This window comes from Dermacentor variabilis, chromosome 4 (assembly GCF_050947875.1).
Source record: "Dermacentor variabilis isolate Ectoservices chromosome 4, ASM5094787v1, whole genome shotgun sequence".
Taxonomy (NCBI): Eukaryota; Metazoa; Arthropoda; class Arachnida; order Ixodida; family Ixodidae; genus Dermacentor; species Dermacentor variabilis.
In genome coordinates, this window is record NC_134571.1 from 7,744,170 (window position 1) to 7,767,232 (window position 23,063).

The 23,063-nt window shown below is 43.1% G+C and overlaps 1 protein-coding gene across 6 annotated transcripts in view; it reads left to right on the forward strand.

Annotated features, from left to right (window-relative positions):
• The window catches only part of LOC142578625 (multidrug resistance-associated protein 1-like), a 289,636-nt gene that overhangs the window by 120,183 nt on the left and 146,390 nt on the right, over positions 1–23,063 (forward strand). For all 6 annotated transcript variants that reach the window (XM_075688047.1, XM_075688043.1, XM_075688046.1 and 3 more), the window contains one exon: positions 15,090–15,344. In XM_075688047.1, the coding sequence (XP_075544162.1) occupies positions 15,090–15,344 (255 nt within the window). The remainder of the gene's footprint in view (positions 1–15,089; positions 15,345–23,063) is intronic.

Sequence of the window (23,063 nt, forward strand, 5' to 3'; positions counted from 1 at the left end):
GGAATGAACGGGAAAGGAAGCCTGCCACCGCTTTTTTCAAGGAGCTTGAGCTCAAAAAACAAAGTGTTGGCTGACGCTGGAATGCAGGCGTTCCTCATCCAAACGGAAATAAACTCGCTAAAGCAGTGAAATGCAACACTGAGGCATTGTGTATGGGCTGTGAGTATGTCAGGAGTGATGAGGTTGACACACCAGCTGTTGAGAATCTCATTTCTGACAAAGTTCGGGCTTCACACCAATGAGCTTGTTATAAATTGATAAAAGTAGCTCATATCACCTTCAGTCACGGTGGCTACATTTGTAGACGCGACCTGTTTTTGCCATTTCTGTGCAGTGGTAGCAAGGAATAGAGCATGAACATTAAGCTTACGGCAAATTGGCCGTTCTGTTAACCTAAATTACTTCCATTTTGCTTCTGTTTGATATGTATCATTACAGAGTATCGCTTTGGTGAAGGCACTACTATGTTTTAGGTGACGCTTGATGTGGGGCATGTCGGTAGCAACTTTGAAATTTATATATTTTGTTCTTTCTTGAAATGCTCAAGGATAATGAAAAACTTGTGCATGTAATTCGAGCGGGGGATTTAATACTTTTTATCAAGAAATGTAACATGACTGACTTTACAATATTCAAGTATTTAGTTAGTCTGTAATTATAATGACTCATAAAATGCTCAAAGAACCATTCTATCACCTTGATTTGCTTTCAGTGGAGTCTCAAGCACCACCTATGTTCCATACACATGTATCGACAGTCGATCACAATTCGTGACTGAAGTGGATATTCGAAAAAATTTGTTTACGTATGCATCTCTTTTTTATTCGTATTTGAGAACGTTCCACTCGATTTGCAATGAGTTCTACCATTTCTTTTTTTTTTTTTTTCAAAGGTATTTTATTCGCTGTGCATTTTAATAACCCCTCGCTTCAGATTTTTAAAATAAAATAAATGATACTTCTTGCCATTCAAGCTAGATTAAGTCATTTTTTAGCATGCTTACTGGAGTGTGACAGCATCAGGCGACATAGTGTCAACCTGTCTTGACATAAAACAAAGATCTGTGTCACTCAGGGAATTTTGCAAAGGTACTCAGGGAAAACATGGAAAACTCAGTGAATTTGGAAATGTCATCTTGGTAGACACCTTCATTTTGTCTGTTTTAGATGTGTTATAAATGCAGTTTAGAGAATTGTGATAACATTTTTCATTACTGAGTTGCAACGTTGTAAAATTGACGTTTTAGGTTTTTCAGATGTGCAATTTCAAGAATTCTTTAAGAAAGATGGACAGCTTAATTAAAGAATCATTTCTTCAAGTCACCTGATTTTGACGTTTTTTTTTTTTAACACAACAAATTTAATAAAAATTGGTGGAGTTTTTGCCGTGGGAAAAAATTTCGCTGCTTCTGTGTGTTTAGATTGGAGCTGCCAACCTATAGTGTCTGTCCTCTTAAGATTTAAGGTCTATCGAAAAGAGACAATAGCTGGCTGCAGGAATATGTGTTGAGCACTAGTAAATGAGCCTAACAAATAGACAGGAAAAAAATTATTGTTTTGTACTTATTTATTGAAATATTCTGGCAGCTCCTATGACATTTTGCAAGAGAATTGTTGACTAGTAGCAAGGCATGGAACATGGCACTGCGGCATTATTGCCACAGTGTCACAGGTTATGTTGCAAAAGACGCAAAACTATGAATAATTGATAAGAAAGGAACGAGTGAGGGGCAGTGGCCAGATACTGCAATTGCCACAGTCTCAAGTTTCTGTTCTTTTTACTAATGTGAGAAGTCTTCACAATTAGTTTAACAGCTTATCATCTGCAATTGACACGGGTTATGCCAAAATAATCGTGTTGACTGAAATGTGGCTGTAGGCACATTTGCAGGATCATGAAATTTTTCACAGTGCTTATCATTTTGCCGTTTACCACTGTGATCATACCGAGCATCGTGGAGGTGGCATGCTTCTCGCCATTTCGAAGGACATTCCATGTTCACACATGCTGGTCAATACCAATCTTGAAATAATGTGGGCGTTACTAACGCTGGGTCACATGAGAATTATTAATGGTGCGTGCTATCATTCACCGTCTTCACCATGTACATTTGTGAATGAATTACATGACAGCATTAATATAATAATGTCGTATTTTCCTTCATATCCTATTTTCTTATTAGGAGATTACAATCTTCCAATTGTAATGTGAAGTATCACATTGCCTTGTTCTGTGCCATTCTCTTCACAAGCTAATGAATTTTTTAATGTATGTTTGATTTTTTCTTTTTTCACGGTTAGTGTTACAGCCTACCAGAACCTGTACTAACACTGCTAATATCCTTGACCTAACTTTAACAACACATGCTGATCTAGCAACTTCTGTTTCATACCTACTGGGCATTAGTGATAACACTTTGCTGAATTTTTCAATTACTGCTCTAAACATAAAAAAACGATATGCAACTACAAGAAAGCTCATTTTGGTGCTATTAATACTGAACTTTTCACTTTTGTTGACACTTCAAGAACATTGATTGTTGTTCAATGAGGACTATGTGGGATATGTTTACAACTAGAGTTCATGAACTAACAGAAAAACACATTCCTTGCATTATCATCACTTCAGATCCACAAGATGCATGGTATACTGCCGACTTGAGGCATTTATCTTACAGAAAGAAGTGTCTTTATCGCCTAGGGAAGTTTTCAAATTCAATTGCACGCTGGGAAGCCTACAAATCTGTATCCGACACATACATATCAGCACTAAAAGCTGTGAAATATCAATTTCTATTATCGTACTATTTCTATTATGTAATTTAATTTCTATTATCTATTTCTAATTTCTATTATCATACTAAACACTAACGTCAAGAAATCCTGGCAAATAATCACAATCCAACACCTTATCACTCAATAACCTTAGAAAATTCATCCAGTGAAATCCTTCCTGCTAATGTGTGTGCTACATTTCTTAGTGACACATTCACTGACCACTTTTCCACTTCTTCCAGCACGTACTTACCAAGAGCAAAGCACGAAGACTACATTCCAATGACACCAGTGTTTTTAGACGTTCCTAGCATCACTAACCTAATTGACTTATTACCATATAATTCCTCTCCTGGATGTGACAATGTCAGCAGCAAGTTTATCCAAAGTACTGAACATGTTTCTTCAATGATATTAGCAAAGGTATTTCAGCAATCGTTAAATGCATGTGATCTCCAAATTTAATGGAAAATTGGGATGGTAGTTCCAATCTACAAATCGAGTAACAGGAAGAAAAAGAACAAAAATTTATTTGTAGAAAGGACTTCGTTGCTCCTAAACCGGGGTAACGCCGTGTAGTCGGGCCCCTGTTCCAAGGCACTGTTGGCCCTCGCCATCCTTTCTGCCCTCCAGAGCAGCGTGAACCGATCCCCAAGGGCAGAGCTGGATAGCAATGCCTCCCACCTCACTCTCGTATTATTGTCTTTTTGCTCTTCGGTGTGAGCCGTGCATTCCCATGTGATGTGGTAGAGTGTCGGTGTGCTCTCACTCCACGGGCATATGTCCTTGTATGCTGTTGGGTAGTATATGTGCAATTTATGGAGGTTTGTATATGCGTCCGTTTGGAGCCTACATAACGTCTCTTGAGTCCACGGCTGAAAGGTTCCCATGCGGTCCTGGGCAGAGCCTTCTCAATTCCCTGTAGTATTGCAAGATTGCATAATAACTTGGATTGATGGGTCCTCCACAATGTTGCCATGGGCAGCTCGGCAATTAGTGAAACCTCAAGCCACCTCATATGCATGGAGGTTCCCAATAACACCCTCGTGTCCCGGAGCCCATGTTATTGTTTGGATATGTCTGACGTTATGTTTTCTGCTGATTTTGGTAAGTATCCGGTGTGCCCTCGCACCGATTTGTCCCCTCTGATAGTTCCTACATGTGGCCTGAGAATCTGTGATTATTGTTAGTGGAGCATTGCGCTCTATGCCTTCTCTTATAGCTAAGGCGATGGCTATCTCTTCGGCTTCTATCAGTGTTGCTGGGGAACCCGAAACGCAAGCTGTGATTTTACCTTTACGGTTTACGACAACAGCTACCATACTTTTCGTTGGCCTGATATGGTGAAGCATCCATGAATCTTGCAGTGTCCAAGTATTTTGTTGTTTTGTCTATGTATTCTGCTCTAGCTTTTTTCCTTCCTTCGTGTAATGTTGGATCCATGTTTTGTTGTGTTGGCGATACTCCACGCAAATCTCTAATCTGGCAGGGTGTTTGGCGTTTTGGTATATTTGTATGCCTTCTCCGAGGCTGTCTCTTTGAAGAAGAGCTCTGCTGACTGTTGTTTGCACCAATCGACTCCTCTGCGCTATGAGTTGGGCCTCAGCCAGCTCATGAAATGTATTATGGAGGCCGAGGGCTAGAAGCTTCTCATTTGAAGTGTTGCGTGGCAGCCTCAGTGCTGTCTTATATGCCATCCTTAGTATTTGATCAGCCTTTTCTTCTTCCTCCCTGTTCATGGTATGGTAAGGTAGGAAGTACATTAGTCTGCTAATGACCAGGCTTTTCACCAGTCTGAGGGTGTCTTGTTCCCCCATCCCTGTCCGATTATGAGCCACACGGGCTATCATCCAGTTAATCTGTTGCTTTTTTTTTGTGATCATGGTTAAAATGTGGAAACATCTGACATTCGATTTCAGCCACATCCCCAACACTCTTGCTATTGACCTCTCAGGAATAATTTTCCCTTCCTGCCTGATCTCGAGTTTGAGTTTCAGGTCAGTTCTTTGTTTTTTGTTTGTGAAGCGAATGAGTTCTGATTTCTCCGCCGAGCACTGGAAGGAAGGAAGGAAGGAAAAAGTAGAGAAGGAAAGGCAGGGAGGTTAACCAGTTTAGCGTAACCGGTTTGCTACCCTACACATGGGAGAGGGATGGGTGCGATGAAAGATGGGGAAGGGGGAGAGAGAGAGAGAGCACATAGTACAGCACACAAACATCGTCCAGTAGAGTCTATCAATCTGGCATTGTACGTGATAACACTGTCAGAGCCGCTTGTCCAATCCCGTCTCTTTCAAAAACTGAAGTAGTCCCTTCGTCGCCTTCACCTGCGATGTCTTCTGTCGGCGGCATGTGAAAATCGTGTCGAGGGACAATGGTCTAGTGTCAAGGTGCGCGAGAACGGATGCCAGGGACTGTCGCTGAACATTATATTCAGGACAGTCGCACAGAATGTGTTGCAGCGTCTCCTCGCAAAGACAGGCATTGCAGAGAGCGTTGTCGGCCATTCCAATGCGGAATGAGTAAGATTTCGTGAAAGCCACCCCTAACCATAAGCGATAAAGCAGAGTCGCCTCGCTTCGGCGGAGTCCAGTTGGCCGAGCACTGGAGTCCTCTTTCTTGGGTATAGTTTTCTATTATATTGGCTGCCCGTTTAAGCTTCTCCTCCTTCTCTCCCAAGTTGTCCTTGCTTATCCATATCGTTATATCATCTGCGTATAGGGAATGACAGATGTCGGGAATTTCTTTGAGTTTTTTAGCTAGTCCAATCATGGCTATGTTGAAGAGTGTAGGCGATATCATTGCACCCTGTAGCATTCCTTTGTTCGGAGGATGGATGACTTCAGGTTCATCATTTCCTACTTTGATAACTGCTCTCCTCTGGTTGAGGAAGCTTCGGATATACTGGTACATCCTTTGACTGCAGCTGGTCTCTGCAAGTCCATCCAATATCCCTCTGTGACTTACGTTGTCAAAGGCCCCTTTTATGTCGACAGCCATGACAATGTGTTCTCCTGCTTTGGGGATGTTCGTCAATACTTTCCTTTTTAAAAGCAAGAGTGTGTCCTGTGTTGAAAGATGTGATCTGAAGCCAAACATGGTTTCAGGCATTAAGTTGTTTTCATCAAGATGACGTTGGAGTCTGGTGTTTATTAATCTTTCGAACACTTTTCCTAGACATGATGTAAGAGAGATGGGCCTAAGGTTTTTGTAAAGTAAATTTCTTCCCTGGTTTTGGAATCATGATTATTACAGCACGTTTCCATTGCTGTGGTATCGTTCCTTTGACGCAATGGTCATTTATAAAGTTCGTAAGGGCTGTTATGGCTTCATCATTCATGTTTCTAATCATGGCATTTGATATTTGGTCCGCCCCTGCCGCTGTGTTACGTTTTGTACTGGCGATTGCTGCTCTAACTTCTGCCACCGTGAAGAGTTCAGCCATTTCTGGGTTTGGGTGTCTGGTGTAATCAACTTGGTATGGGGGCATCGGGGCTTTGTCACTGAAGCATTTGCTATGGACTGCTTGAAGGAGTTCTTCTTTTGTGCCTGGGTACGAGTGTAGCAATCTCTCCAAGTTCTTTTGTCCTTCACGTTTGGTTTTGAGCAGGTCAATCATTCCTCTGAGGATGTTCCACATTCTTGCCATCCCTAGGGTTCCATTAAGTGATCCACAGAAGCATTCCCCGTTGGATGTTGCAAGTTGATTAGCGTATTCCTTGACCTGCTGTGTTATTTCATCGATTTTCATTTTGAGTTTGCGGTTGCATTTCTGTCGCTTCCATCTTTTGATCAGGCTTCGTCTTGCATCCTACAGATGCAGTAGGTGAGGGTCCACTTCAGGTGTTCTGTCTGTCCTGGTGACAGTTTTGGTATGTTTCTGCTTTATATTTTGTATGCGTTCGCACCAATTATCTAAGTCATTTATCTCGGTGGTTTGTTCTTTAAGCGATTCTCTCTAAGCTCGCCAGTCTGTTATTTTAGCTGTACCTATTTGTTTGCAGATTAGAGCCATGCGGATTGTGGTGCTTATAATGCAATGGTCACTTCCTAGATTTTGGAGGGTGTTGCACAACTCTGCATTTGGACAATTTTTGGTTATTGTTAAATCTGGACTTGTGTCTGCGGAGATACTCTTTCCTGTTCTTGTTGGCATTGCAGGGTCTGTTAGAAGTGTCATGCCGAGTGCTTCTATTTGTCCTGAGATATTTTTGCCTTTACTGCTCTGGGTTGGATACCCCCAGCTTGAGTGCCTGGCATTAAAATCCGCGACTATCACTAGAGTTCTCCCCTTCACCATTTTTGCTGTGTCTTGAAATAATTTGTCGAACGTTGCTCTTTTCTGACTCGGGGGGCTGTAGACATTAATTATGAAGGCACTCTTTTCTCTGGTGCCTTTATATGTGATTTCTGTTATTATATGTGGAATGTCCGTTCCTTCTATGGATTTGTGACATATTGCCGTGACTTTCTAGTCCACCAATGTTGCGAGCTTCCAGTTTTCACCTTAAGTATTGAAGGTTTCGTATCCCTGTAATTTTGGGTTTGTTCCAGCTTCTTGTAATGCAATGATAGCTAGTGACCTTTTTTGTGTCATTGCCAGCTGCGACAGTTGTGCCATTTTATGCCAGAACCCGTGGCAGTTCCACTGACATATTTCACACTCTTCGGAAGCAGGTTTTTGATATTTAGGCATTGTATGTCGCCTGGGTCATGGCCGATAGGCCCGGCCTGTTGTATACTTTTTCTGCTTTTTCTCTTATGCTGCTGCCTGTGGCATGTTTTCGCAATGCTTTCGTGAATTCTATTTGTTGTGCCTCAATTTTCTTGTCCAGAACTTCTAGTTTTTGATCTACCTGTATCATCACTTGCTCTATGATTGTGGGTATAGCTTTTTATGGTTTCTTTCAATATCGACATCGACAAGGTAATTACGGTGTTGCCTTCTAAATTCGGTAGTTTTTGTCTTTTCTGTCCTGTCTGGACTGGTTTAGGTTCTTGTTGTGGTTGCAGCGTTTGTTGCTTCTTCAATTGCCTATTTTCTTTTTCTAGGTCTCCTATTCGCACTCGCATTAGCTCTAGTTCGCGATCTAGGCGTATGAGTTGTGTTGTTTGTTATAGGGGTTGGGAGGCAATTGCTGCCCAGCTCACCTTGTTTTTGCCTTCCTTGTTCTGCTTCTTCTTGCTCTTCTGCTGTTGTTTTGTTGTTTAGCCCCCCTCTTAACCATTTTCCCTGGAGTTGGAGCGGTCTCGGGAGCTAGACCTGGATCGGAAACTGGATTGGGAACTGGATCAGGACCTGGATCGGGACCTGGAACGGGCCCCGTCTGGCGATGCAGAGCCCTGACGGTCCGTGCTGAACCAGCGTCTCTTGAGGAACTCATTGGTTTGTGGTCGGCATAGATGTTGCAACAGTTGTGGCCTGCCACTTTGGGGGACCCGTTTGAGTTTTTTGGTGCACTCCGATGTCGCCGTGGGATGTGCCCCCTCGCACAGGGCACACTCTGGTTCACAGGTGTGGTCCTCAGGAGGGTCCCTTAGCCACAATTTGCTTAGCCAACAATTCACCTTTAAATTACCACCCCATTTTGCTAACGAGTACCTGTTGAAATTACTCGAACACGTGATTTTTTCACACCTGATCTCTTTCCTTGAAGCAAACCCCTCCCTCACAACTGCCCAACGTGGTTTTAGAAAAATATTCTCATGTGATACACAACTAGTTTCTTCTTATTCACCATCTTCATTGTATCCTTGTCCGGTCATCTTGTGCCGACTGCATCTTCTTAGATTTTAGCAAGGCATTTGACAAAGTATGTCACAGACTACTTCTGTATAAGCTTAGTCTAATAAAACTTGACTGTGAAGTTCTAAAATGGATTGAGTTTTTTCTTACTAACTGTTTACAATTTGTAACTGCAAATGGCTGTTACTCGCCACTGATCAAAGTAGAATCAGGGGTGCCATAAGGATCCGTTCTCAGGCCACTTTTATTTTTGATTTATATTAATGACCTTTCCTCCTCATTGTCTTCTAGCATCCACTTGTTTGCTGATGATTGTGTTATATTTCGAGAAATTTAAAATACGACTGACACTAGTGCCGTTCAAATTAATTGAAATCTGGTATCTGAGTGGTGTAACAGCTGGCTAATAGAATTAAATATTAACAAATGTAAAGTTACGAGCATATCTCGAACCACTACCAACCCTTCTAAATACTACTTCAGCAACACAGCTTTGGAAGCTGTGAATTCATATTAATATCTAGGAATTCATATCACCTCTAACCTCATATGGGCTAGGCATACAGAACATATTAACAGTGTTAGTTTCTTCTAAACTGGAATTTGTATCAGCAGTCTTGGACGCTTTCTACGACAATCATTAGAATTAGTGGGAAAAAAAGTCAATTGGTTTTATTTTTTGTGACTATAACCGAACCGCTAGTATAACTTCGATGAAAGCTAACCTCTCCCTTCCTTCTCTAGCATAACGCCGTAAAGTTGCACAACTGTGCTTATTTCACAAGCTATGCCTTCATAGCACCCTTCATGATGCCCTAATTACTTATCCACAATACATGTCACACCACATCGATCATCAGTACTAAGTCAGAATTCAACTATGCAAGACAAAGTATATTTTCCGTATTTTGTTCCACGTGCATCCCTGGATTTGAACCACCATCCTGCAGAAATTGTGGCCATCTCTAACAAATAAACTTTCGTGAACCCTTAGCTAACATTGCATAACATGGAGCAACTTTATTGTGTAATAACGAGAATCGCTGTATTCTGTTTATACTTTTTGCAAAGTTTTGTAATACCACTCCTCTCTATAATGCCTAAGGCCCAGAGGGTATGTGAATAAATGAATAAATAAAAAAGTTTCAGTGATGTGCTTGGCTGCTCTGGATCCACCATGTTCAGTGAATTCTTAGCAGTATCTTCAAGTGAAAGATGCGGTAGTGAAATCAAGCAATACCAGATAATATTCAGATATTCAAGACACGCGAGCATCATAATCTGAAGCGCTGCTCGCACGGTCGTCGTCAACAAGAATGAAAACGTGTTGCCTGGTACAGCTTCCTACATTCATTTGCTGCTACACAGCGCTAACCACATTTCTGACTGTAGGAAATGTACTAAAATAGTATAGATGGCTTGATAACACTGTTTTCTTTTACTCCTGGCATAGTTAATCAGTAGCACCTTGACTGCAGAACCACAAGTGCATATTAGCGAGCACATCTTGCGACATAAATCACAACTGCTTTGACCGCAAATAATTAACAACTTCGGGCTTGTACATTAATGAACAAAGCATTTAATCCACTTGTATTTCCACGCTTTCTGCAGTGAAAGAAAAGTGTAGAAGAAAGCGCAACCACTATTTCACATAGTTGGAACTGGCATATAAATACGACATTCCTACAAATCTCACATTCGAGTGGTCAATTCAGAACACTCTTACGCACCTTAAGGGTCATTTAACAAATTGGCTAAGCTTTGTCAATACAGCAAGTGTGTTGTAACAAGAACTGTGGAATACAACTTCGTTGTTGTTTCACTCAACTATCAAAGCACTCGAAAACAATGAGTCAAATATGCCATAAAGCTTGTCACTTCCAAGTGCCACATAGTGTCTGTGATAATAAGTATTGCAAAAACATGTTTTTTCAAGCAAATAAACATCCTTCAAGAAAGTTCAAGTCATGCTGGTATCGCAATATGCGCACACATCATTGCCTCAGTCGAGGCACTGCTGAAATGTGAACACTCGAGCACAAGTGTTTCTATGCACAAAGGGTCATAATTTGAAACTTGAAAATTAATGCACAGCACCTTTTAGAGCAGCAATATACCCCCTTGATGTTTTCTGCTGCAAGTAAAAAAAAAAAAAAAAGAATGTGTAACAGTGCTTTGCATAGTAGTGCGTGTTTGTAGATGAAAGCTTTCAAAAATTGAAACATCCTGTACACATCGAAAAAATAACCTTTTTCGCCCAGCACCTGCCCTGGGTGAAAGTCTAATCGCTGAATATGCAATGAATAGCAACGGTAGACACTCTTTCGAGCTGTCCACTGTTGCTTTCAGAAAACATCAGTTGGTGAAGAGGTGAAGAGGATAAACATTGTTCAGGGCCTTCCTGCTGAGTTCAACTACCTCCCAAGTACTACAAGTAATATGGCATCAAGGGAACTTCCGGAAAGTGCGTGCATGTGCATTAGGTGTGGTCAATGTTATTAGAACCAACTCGGTTTCACAGCTCCGCTGAAAACATGGGCCCTATGGCGCTCGCGAGAACTAATGGTGCTGCAATCGACTCACGCTACTGGCAGCACTTCTGGTTGCGTGCCTTCTTCGCTGCAGCTGCGTCCCATGTGGTTGTTCTGTTGCTGTGCATTTGTTGCGTCCTGCAGAAGTTTGTTCAGACGTTTGAGTATTCGGAGTTTGTGCTGGTCTGTGGAGGTGTGAAGTCTGGCTTGAGTTGAGCATGTAATATGCTGGCATGTTTTGCTCCGGTTGAAAAAGCTACAAGTCATCAGCTAAGCACCATTTTGAATGCTTAAGCATTCTTTGGCGAGTACCACAGATCCGTCTTGTGAAAAGTGTAATGCCGTGTATCAGCACAAAAATGCATAATTTGCGAAGTTAGGATGTTTAATCGTTATAATAATAATAATAAGTGTAGATCATTGGTAGCTTTATAAGAGATAAGGAACAATTTAAACTGTCGGGCCCTTGGGCCCTCTCTGCAGCGCGCACGGGGGAGGCCTTTGAAACGCGCACCACAGCGGCACTCGTCGCATGGAGCATGCGCACCGATCGCGTATCGTGAGAACTCGCGCAGGGAATGCCGGGAAGGCGGCTGCCCGATAAGAAGGCAGCTGAGACGGCACTCGGGGCTTTTTGCGGGGCGCGGGCCTGGGGAGGCGCTGGTAGAGCGTGGCCCGTCTAGGTTTCTTTCCGAGCGTGCTGCAGAGCAGGGGGAAAAGCGTCTTTGTATTGTGTCTGCATGAAAGAGTGCTCTTGTTGTTCGTTTTTGGGACTATCTGCGCGCCTGGTTCGGTGCTTGCTTGCTTTCTGCGCTTTATGCATTCTGTTATCGCCCAAAGATTGTGTTGGTTGATGGTTTGTAGCGGCCGTTCTTTCGTCGCTCCCTTTGGCTTGCATATTATGTTGCCTCACTGTTTTGCTGCTTGCTTCTTTGCTTTTGCTGCTTTTTGCTGCTTTGCTTCTTTGCTGCATGCTTCTTTGCCTTGTTCTTTTCTGCTATTAGCTGCGAGGCTGCGGTAATTTTGAGTGTTACATTCTATCGTAAATTAAAGCGGTCTTTGTTCCTTGCGCCTTTGGTCCTTTGTCGTGCTGGTCGCGGCTCGCGGACCCCCTGAGCGAAGGCGAGAGGCCTTCAAAACAAAAAAATTTTAAGAGGATACCCATAGGGATGCGTAGGGCTCCATAGAAAATGCATGGTGGGCCAAATGAAATTTGGGGGCGGCCAAACTAAAATTTTGAGGTGGGCCAGCTTCACAGTTGGACGGGCACCAACTTAAATTTGGGGTTGGCCAGCTTGAAATTTGGAAGTGGGCCAATTGAAATTTTGGGTGGGGGGGGGCAAATTCAAATTAGGATGGGGCCCAAGTTAAATTTGTGGGTGGGCCAGAGTGCAATACAACTGCATCTTTCTCCAAGGAAATGCATCGCTTGATAAAGTGGAAGCTTGGGCGAGTTGGTGATTCAATGTCGACATGTCTGCGCAGCGCAAAAGATGAGGATGGAGAAAAGGACACAACACAGGCACTGACTTGGCTGAGAGAGAGAGAGAGAGAGAAACTTTATTGCAGTTGTAAAGATTTGAAGGAGGGGTGGTCGGAGCCTCTCAGTCCAGGGCCCCACTGGCCTCTGCCGCCTGCCTGACCTGGCTAATTAATGACTTTTGTCCTGCCAGGTCGGAGCAGGCGAGCTGTGCCTCCCACTGCTCCATTGTCCTACTGGTATTTGGCCTGTGAGGGTGCTTAGTGCACTCCCAGGTTATGTGCATTAAGGTAGGTATGCCACCGCACCAAGGACAGTTGGCCCTATAACGAGTGGGATACATGGCGTTTAGCAATTTTAAATGAGGGAACACCCCAGTCTGTATTTTACGCCAATCGGCGGCCTCTTCCCCGTCAAGTTGTGGGTGAAGCGGCGGGTATTTTCTGTGGACTCAGTTGAAGCTTAGTCAAAGCCAGCACCTCTGTTGTCTCCTTTCTTCTGTCCTCATCTTCTGTGCTGTGCAGACATGTCGATAGCTTATATAAGATGTAAGGGAGCTCTCCATTTGCAGATGGTGTGATAAATAATAATTTTTAAACTATTTTATGCTATCTGGTAGTTTCTCTTTTTTTTTACTTGACTCATTAGCTATCCTTCTTTTGACCCTCACCCACATAATCGATTATGGACTGCCTTATCTGGTGCACTCATCTAGTCACATTTGATGTTGGAGTAGCTTCGCAGTATAGCATAGCCATTGAAAACAAAACGTACACATCGCTCTAAGGATTCATACTGCACTTGCAAAGCTGTCACTCATAGTGAAAACCATGAGTTACGAAGGCAGTATAGCTTTTCAGTGGAGTAAAAAATCAATGCAGACAAGCAAACGTGTGGGCAATACCAAGCTGCTGCGTCACTGGAGCAGCAGCCAACACGGCTAACTGGTAGTCAGACTTGACCGCAGCACTGTTAGTTCTCACGACCACCGTGTGAGCCACACGTGCTTGCCCTGGTCGATATGGGGAGCTATGAAACTGAGTTGGTTCTAGTAACGTTTGGTGTGGTGAGATAGGTGTCTTGTGCATCATTCTTTATTGTGTGTTTTCTCAGAACAGCAGATAGCTCTTACCACATCAGTACTGTGTAATTCATCATGATTGTGTTAATATGTCAGAGAGCCATTAAAAATGTCTGCTGTTTTCGCTGCTTCTTGCAGCTATCGGTTCTTTTGAACATGCAAGAGACGATAACTGGCCATGCTGGCTTAGTGGCTATAGCGATGCACTGGTAAGCATGAAGTCCCTTGAAACACTGTCACTGCTGTGGACGGAGCATCAGCAGCAAGTGAAGTGAAACCTTATATGCTTTACAGACAACTTTCTAGCTAGGGAAGTTTATGTGGTGGACAATTATACGAGCAGAAATAAATGATTTTATAGAGAAAGATTATGTCTCTCTGGAAACAAATTTTTTTCGGGGCATGTAAACCATTACAATTTTTTTTTACTGCATTCTGATCAATATATAAAGTGTCAAACTTCCCTTCCAGTGTGAAATTTAAGTTACTTTATTGCTCATTATTTACTAGAATGGAAAATTCGGTGACTGATAAGCTAATAATATAACAATAGCACATCAGTGGGGTGTGTGCTCACACACATGGATTTATCATTGGGCTCACTGCTTGGTATATGTCCAGATATTATGAATTTCCTCTGCATTCAGAAGAATTCATTGTAATAGCTAGAGAAGCCCCAAAACTATTAACTGATTGCATGCACATAAGGCACTGTTGTGGCGCTTGCCATGATAGTGAAATCGCAATAACTATTTCCTGTTAAGAAAACTTCGGAGAAATAAAAGTATCTGGGCAGTTGGATATCATTTCATTGAAAGCTGCAAATATTCATAGCATGTTATTATGGTGAAATAAGGTCCTATGTTAGTTCTTCACCTCGCTAATGTTTTGTTCACACTTTTGGTTAAAACCACTACATCACTAGCAAGCTGACACTTCCCCCAGACAGTGCATGTTTCAGCATTGACACTGCAACGTATACTGTAGGGAGGAGGAGGCCATACGGCAGGCCCTGGCAGCTTGACAGCATGTTCCAAGGTGGCAGCACTCGTGTGGCAGTGCTGAAGAGCATTTATAAACTTGGCAGTAGGTGAAGTCTTGGGACATGCAGCACATTCAAAACAAATGGGATGAAGGCAACACAGTTACAGCAAAGCCATTTCTGGCTTAATTTTGTTTTCAATTTACAAAATATTAATTTCAGCTCTCATGTCCTTGGTGATGTGCACTCCCTCGAGGCATTTCTAGAGTTGTCTATTTTATTTATTTTAACAGATCCTGGTCACATCGTGTCATTTAGTCCCTTCAGGCAGTACATGCACCATTGTAAATGCCAAAATAATGCCAGAATCAAGCAACACCTGAAGGGGACATCAAGACACAGCTTATTAGCTGTCCTTTTGAATGAAACAAATTCACGAGTAATTTTACAGCATGCCCAGTCATAAATGTTGTGATCTATGGCTTGTTGTGACAGGTGTTCCGGCTGGCACCGAGTGCACGCCGGCAGTACATGGCAGGCGACGTGATGAACCTTATGTCAGTCGATGTGGAGGAGGTGAGCTCGTTCCTGACGCTGAGCACCCAGGTGTGGACGGTGCCACTGCGAATTGCTCTTACCCTCGTGCTACTGTGGCACTACTTGGGCGCCTCATGCCTGGCCACTATGGGTGTCATGTTTGCTGCTGTGCTGGCAACCACCTACGTGGCCACCCTCTGCGACCGCTTCCAGGCAAGTCCCATTGCAGAAGTACAGACTGGCACATAGCAAGTGTGCAAAAATTTCTCGCATGTCGGCTCATTTTTAGTCAAGATGAATAAAGTTCGACTGTGCCTGAATATTTATTTATTTATTTAGTTATTCATTTATTGTACCCTCAGGGCATCAATTCCATCAGAGAGAGGAGGGGCTCTAATCCCACATTTAAATAAAGTACGAAATAATGCAGGAGAACACAACAACCAAATAAACAATAATCTCATCATTTAAGTTTTTCATGCAACTGTATTGTGTATTATAGTAGTGTATTACGCATACAGAAAAAGGTTAAAGAAAGCAATAGAATAAGTAAACTGAGCCGATATAAACACAAAATAAGGTGGTTTCAGTTGTGACATGTTTGAGAAATAAAGGACTGGGAATATGCAACAGTGTTATGATGCAAAATGCAAGCTTTGAGCACATGGTCTACACTCGGTGAAACAAAGGAAGCTGTTCTGATGCAGTGTGCATTGAATAGGTGATTATTGGGATACATTTTATAAAAGAGACAGAGTCGTGACAGTTTTCGTTGAGTTGCGAGCAAAGAGTGGTTTTGACTGGATTTCATGCTGGTTACACTAGCAGTCAGTGCAATGATACTTCAACATAACGAGCTGAGTGATTCTGTACAGCTTCAAGATTATTGAATAGTGTAATGTGACCAGGTTTCCAGGATGATGAGACGTATTCGATGTTGGAGCAAGCATAAGTGATGTATAGTTGTCTTCTAAGTGCGGTAGTAGCAACTGAAAAATTTCGTTTTAGAAAACTAAGCATGCCATTGACTTTAGGTATGATGGAGTCGACAGGCAATTTTGAAGTGTTTTTTCATGCACCTTCAATTCCATTAATTCATAATTTCTTTATTTCACTTAGTCACTACAAGTAATTTCCCCTGTGTTCTCCTGGTGTCCTTGTTCGTTGGCTTCCTATGATATCATTAACAAAAATTGGGCCCCTCACTTAACCCCCTTCTCATTCATTAAGGAAATAAGTAGGACAAGGGAACCGACTGTGAGAAACTCTCATTGATTTACATTTGGCTAGGTTCAATTCCCTATTTCCCCCACAGGGGCGTCTGCGTCAGCAGGCATTTGGTGTGTTGCGACACCACGTACCCAAGCACACGAGGGCTGGACCCTCCCGCATGTAACCGTGTGCGGCTTAGCCGTGTCCGGTGAAAAGGGGATCCTGGGGGTTGAGCCAATGCTGGCTGTTTGGACCTTTACGGCCCCTCGGCGGCGGCAACGCACCCCTTTGGTCTCGGCTTCACGTAGACGGCGCACCCAGACTGACCCACCCGGGGGAAATCGTTAGTTGCCTTTTCCTGTCTCTCACTCTCCCTCCAACCTTCGTCTTTCTCTCACTTTCCCTCTTTCCTCTCTTCTCCTGGCTTTCCTTTACTTCCAATTTTTCCAGGCAGTCAGGGTTAACCTTGTGTGAATAGCCAACCTAGGTTATTTCATATTTGGTTATATTGGTAATGTACAGCTGGTGTTTGCAGGCTGTGTTTCACAGGTCCTGCAGCGTCCCCTTGTAGGACTCCATGGTGGGTGGCTGGCGTTACTGCCGAAATGACTCTTTTATGGCTGCTTCCTTCCCCCTGCTACCTGATCGCTCCCTGAAAAGGGGGCGCACCAATGATGCCTTCGAGTTTTTTGCCCACCAAAAAGAAACTTTCCCTTGTTTCCATGTAGTCCACTCTGAACAACCAGACAAACCCGTGCGAACAATCTCCCCATTCCTCGTGTCTAAGTCTCTCACCCAAGTTTTTGGTACAGGTTATAAAGATGGCAAGCGGTGATCTCCTCTTGGAGCTCCGCAACCAGAAACAATATTGAAAAGCTACCCAATCTAGTATCATTTGGGGACAGCCAAGTAACAGTAAATCCACATCGTACTATGAATACCACCTGTGGCGTAGTCTCCGATGATGATCTCTTGCAGCTGACTGAAGCTGAGCTCCTGGAGGGCTTCAGTGAGCAGAACATTGTCAACGTCAAACGAATTACGATGAGGCGTGACAATAAGGAAATACAGACCAAACACCTGATACTTACTTTTGGCACAAGTGTTCTGCCCGAGTCCATTGAGGCCGGGTATATCAAGCTTTGTGTCCGGCCATACTTCCCTAATCCCCTGCGATGCTTCAAATGCCAGCATTTCGGTCACAGCTCACAGAGCTGCCGAGGCCGCCAAACTTGCGCGAAATGCAGTGCTCATGAGCACACCTCTGAATCTTGTGAAAACTCTCTCCATTGTGTAAACTGTGATGGGGAGCACGCTGTATACTCGTGATCGTGCCCATCTTGGAGGAAAGAAAAGGAAATTGCTACAATTAAAGTAAAAGAAAACATAAGTTTCAAGGAGGCACGCAGGTGGGTATCCTTCCAGCCAAAGAACACCTTTGCCGATCTGACACGTCAGGGGGCAGCGCCACAACGGTCTCCAGCGGCTGTCCGACCCACACCCAGTGAGGTGGCAGTGACGCCATCCACCCCTCCCCCGGCGGCTGCAGCTAGTGCTGCTCTGCAAACCCAGCAGACGGGGCCATCTACCTCCGGGCAGGTGGCCTCGAAGGTCTCGTCCAACGTGCCGAGGCCTTCACGTCAAACAAAGCGCTCGGAAGAGCGCGTGTCTAGTGCCTCACAAAATGCGATGGACACAACCACCAGCAAGACAGCGCCACCAGCGCCTAAGAAGCAGCGAGGCTCTCTCGATTGCTCCAAAAAAAGACAAAACTCCTGTCAGGGCGCCTGCAAAGGGCCCGTGAGTTAATCCTTGTCTCTTAAACACACAGCACTAAACAGAAGTAGCATAATGAATACACAAATACTACAGTGGAATGTACAAGGACTTCTAAGTAACCTCGACGGCATTAGAGAACTACTACACAAACACAGTCCCAAGTTGCTGTTTGTTCAGGAGACACATCTGAAACCTAGAAACACAAACTTTCTTCGCAATAACTTCATCTTCCGAAAGGACCGCGATGAGGCCAACGCCTCTGGCGGAGTAGCAATTATAGCGGACAAGTCGGTACATGTAGCTTGCCGACGGGTCACCCTTCAGACGCCCCTTAAGGCCGTGTCAGTTTGAGCCATTCTTTTTAATAAATTAAGCACTGTATGTTCTATTTATATACCCCCAAACCATCATCTCGAAAAAACAGTCTTTTATAACCTCATTATCCAGCTTCCCGAGCCTTACATACTCATGGGAGATTTTAATGCTCACCACACAATGTGGGAAGACTCACGATGTGACGCGAGCGGTCGATTGGTAGAGAACATTTTACTAAACACGGGTGCATGTCTGTTCAATAAAAACGAACCGACCTATTATAATATGCATCACAATCCACATTCTTACATAGACTTAGCTATTGGCTCGGCAGCTCTTATCACTTACTTAGAATGGAGCGTTATTAAAAATCCTTATGGAAGTGACCATTTTCCTGTACTTTTAAACCTAATTGTGCCACATGAATGCCCTCCACATATGCCTCGGTGAAAGCTAGCTTCTGCCGACTGGGACCATTTTAAGGAATCGACCTACATATCACGAGATTTTATCACCGATTTTAGTATTGACGACGCGGTAGCCTATTTTACAGCTTTTATATTCGAAGCAGCGAATAACTTCATTCCACAATCAAGCGGTAGCTCATCCAAAGGAAGGGTTCCGTGATGGAATAACGAGTGCAAGGAGGCACGGAAAAAACAGAATACAGCATGGGCCATTCTGCTCCGATTCCCAACCGAAGAAAATTTGATAGCATTTAAAAAACATTAAATCGCAGGGAAGACGAACGCGACGGCAAGCTAAGAAGACAAGCTGGGAGAGGTTCTTGTGCGGCATTAACTCCTATACACAGGAAGCAAAAGTATGGAATGGGCTAAGGAGACTTAAGGGACAACAAGTTAATCTGTTGCCCCTTGTTGATATAGAGGGAAACAAGTTGGAAGACCAGGCCGACGCTCTTGGTGAACGCTTCGAGCACGTGTCTGGCTCTACTCACTATTCGGAGAACTTTTTGAAACATAAAGCAATAGAAGAAAGAGAGGCCTGGTCCCAGATCCTTTCCTAGAACTGGGCGGACAACAAATTCCTTTTAACAAAAAGCACAAATTTCTAGGTGTTATACTTGACTCCAAGCTTACTTTCATTTCACACATAAAATGTCTAAAAACAAAATGGCTAAAAACAATGAACTTACTTAAAATCCTATCCCACACAACATGGGGTAGTGACAGGAAGTGCCTGTTTAATCTTTACAGGAGCCTAGTTCGATCACGAATAGACTATGGTGCCATAGTATATCACTCTGCCGCCCTGAGCGCGCTAAAGATGTTAGACCCCATTCACCATCTGGGAATCCGCCTGGCCACTGGCGCATTTAGAACAAGCCCTGTTGAAAGTCTGTATGTCGAGTCAAATGAGTGGTCACTCCATTTTCAGAGAACACACATCAGCTTTACCTATTTTCTGAAAGTGCGCTCTAATAAGGAACATCCGTGTTTCACAACCGTTAACGACTCTACGTGTGAAACACTTTTTCGTAATAGACCCTCTGTGAGATTGCCTTTCTCACTGCGTGTAAGAGAACTTAGCGAAGAAATAGACATCCCATTTCTCGAACATCGCCTAATTCCTGCAGCTAAGCTATTACCGCCCTGGCAGTGGTAGGTGATAGAATGTTACGTATCCTTTGTAGAGGTCACAAAGCATGCTCCTGAGCTTGAAATTGCTATGCATTTCCGTGAGCTTCAATTGAAGTACTCCTGCTCCGAATTTTACACAGACGCGTCAAAATAACATGCTGGCGTATCCTACGCTGCTGTTGGTCCCTCTTTTTCTCAATCTGACATGTTTAACCCCCTAACAAGTATCTTCACTGCAGAAGCCTATGCAGTACTGTGTGCAGTAAAACATATAAAGAAACTGAAACTTGACAAAGCAATCATATTCACAGACTCGTTAAATCTTGTAAAAGCATTCATTTCTTCACAAAAGCATACGAATCCTGCCTTCAATGAACTCTACTCACTCTTATGAAACATTTATTTATCACATAGACATGTAGTAATATGCTGGGTTCCTAGCCATAGAGGAATCGAGGGAAATGTGCTTGCCGACGAGATCGCCAAATCAATAGCATTGCAAGGTATTCGTTCTGCTGCTGTCCCTGCCATAGACATGAAGCCTTTCCTAAGAAACAAACTACGAAGCCACTGGCAACGCTTGTGGGACGCAGAAACGAGTAATAAGCTTCACCTAATTAAGCCGAAGTTAGATTTCTGGCACCCAACTACTAAAACACAAAGAACAGACGTCCTATTCCCTAAACTGAGAATAGGACACACATTTGGCACTCATAACTTTCTCCTTACCGGTAACGAGCCTCCAACCTGTGGTAGATGTGGCAACCAGCTGACCGTCCTCCATGTCTTTCTGGAGTGCCGGGAAGCCTAAAGAGACAGGAGGAAACATTTCCCTTTCGCATACCGCCATTGTATTCCCCTGCATGCGGCTATGTTTCTTAGTGACGAACCGCTTTTTAAAACCAAAGCAGTCCTCGCCTTTTTGAAAGATGTTGGGCTCCATGTCATAGACCCATTAATTTCATAGCTCATCCTCTTTCCAGAGGATGCCGCTACGATAGTTTTCTTTGTATAGCACATGTCTCTAGGCCCTTGGCTTTCAAGGGCTCTGGTGAGGCATTAGTGCTCTAGACAATTTTAGCACCTCACATATTTTATATATTGCATCATTCTTTCTATGCATTCTAATGTTCATAGTACACGTCAATAGTCATTCCCATAATTTTGCTACACGTAGATTTTATAGAATTTACATAAACTCTTTTAGGCCCTTTACAACCATGTCACATTAAGTTCACAGAACCCATCAGTCCACTGCGAACTCATTAACACTAGCATGGTGCTCTTTGGCCACACCTGGCCCTTGCGCCATTAAACATCAAATATTCATTCAATACCCTATTCCACATTTTACGCAATGAAATGACCATGGTATTAAGGTAAATTTGGAGATTAGTAGTACCAAATTTATCTGTAAATTACACAGTCTTCAGCAAAAAGGAAAAGAGAAGGGGTTTCACTAGGTAAAGCGTTCATATAAATTAGAAATTACAAAAGTCCTAAAACTGGTCCGTGAGGCATGCCTGATCTTACAAGCGTCACAGGTGAGTTAGCATCGTTAACAGTGATATGCTGAGTTCTGTTAGTAAGCAGGGTTTTATTCCAGCAAAGTACTAATGGCCAATATTTGAATGGCCTAATTTAAGCTTTAAAACTTGACGATTAATTTTATTGAAAGCTTTCTAGGAGTCCAAAAACGTGAAGTCAATTAGGAACTTAGAGCCAAAGAGATAACGCAAGTTGTTAACAAATGTAACCAGTTGCGCTGCGCATGAAAAATGTTTCCGGAAAGTCTGTCAACTCTGGTGAAAGCAATTATTTGAACTAAAGAAGCTTGTTAAATGGGTGAAAATAATGTGCTGAATTATTTTACATGGGACAGACATAAGTGACATAGGTTATACATGTTGCCAGACTTGTGAAGTGGAACTACTTTGCCTGTCTTCCGATCTTGTGGCAGTTATTGCCTGTCATGAAGTGTTCTAAGAAAAATGCTATACAAGAAATGGAACATAAATGTTTAGTGTTGTGAAGAAACTTTGAATTAATGCCATTGGTTTTGAATAATTTTGCCTACATCAAAAGGGTCAACAATGATGGGATCCATTGGACAGTACTGTGCGCCAGGGTAAGATGGAAGATCGGATACTATGGAATTGTTTAAAAAAGTGTAAATGTGATCATTAAGTAAAGAGGGTCACCTGATTGGTTAGTTAAACATATAGTTCTTTAATCTTCGCTCTTAACAATATTCCACGAACATTTCAGGTTACTTTTTCTCTCTTTTGGTAATGTTGAATTCAAAAAAGTAAACTTGGTTTCTTAAAGGGCCCCTCACTAGGCCACATAACAAATTTCGGTTATACGCTGCCGTTGTTACGTGCCCTCTAGGGCGTGTTCTGCCGAAAAATTTTTTCAGATTGGTTCATTAATAGCTGAGGTAGAAATATTTCAGTGCCGTGAACCCATGATTTCAGGAGGCAAAGGCCACTGCCAGGAGAGACACTCTCTCCATTTGCCCCATCTAGCCTCCGCAAGTGAAATTGCTTCCCTGCGTTCTCCCATACTTGAGCTCGAGGACTGCGTGACGCATATGTCACGGGCCCCGCCTTAATTTTTTTTTCCCCCTCACTTTATTGCTGCGCGGAACACTTTTGCTGATGGTGCCACGTGCGAGCTGTTGCGTTTGTTTTGTTTCGTGCAGCACACGATTTTGTGCGCCGTGCACGAGAACACCTGACTAGCGGTATAAGTCTGTGCTACGCGAATGCTGACGCAGACACAGATGGTTCATAGACCATGATCGCGTGCTAGAACATGGTAGAAAACGACATAGTTTTGTTGTCTGCGCATGCGACTGCATGACGTGGGAACAAGCAGACAAAATGGAAGTACATGTCTCTTGCCGCAGTGCGAAGTAAAACAAGAATATGCCGATATTTGGTATGTGTGCTTTATTATTTCTATGTTCTTTAATTCGTCTGTTAAAGCAACAGATTACACAAACAACAGATGTTGCCTCGAA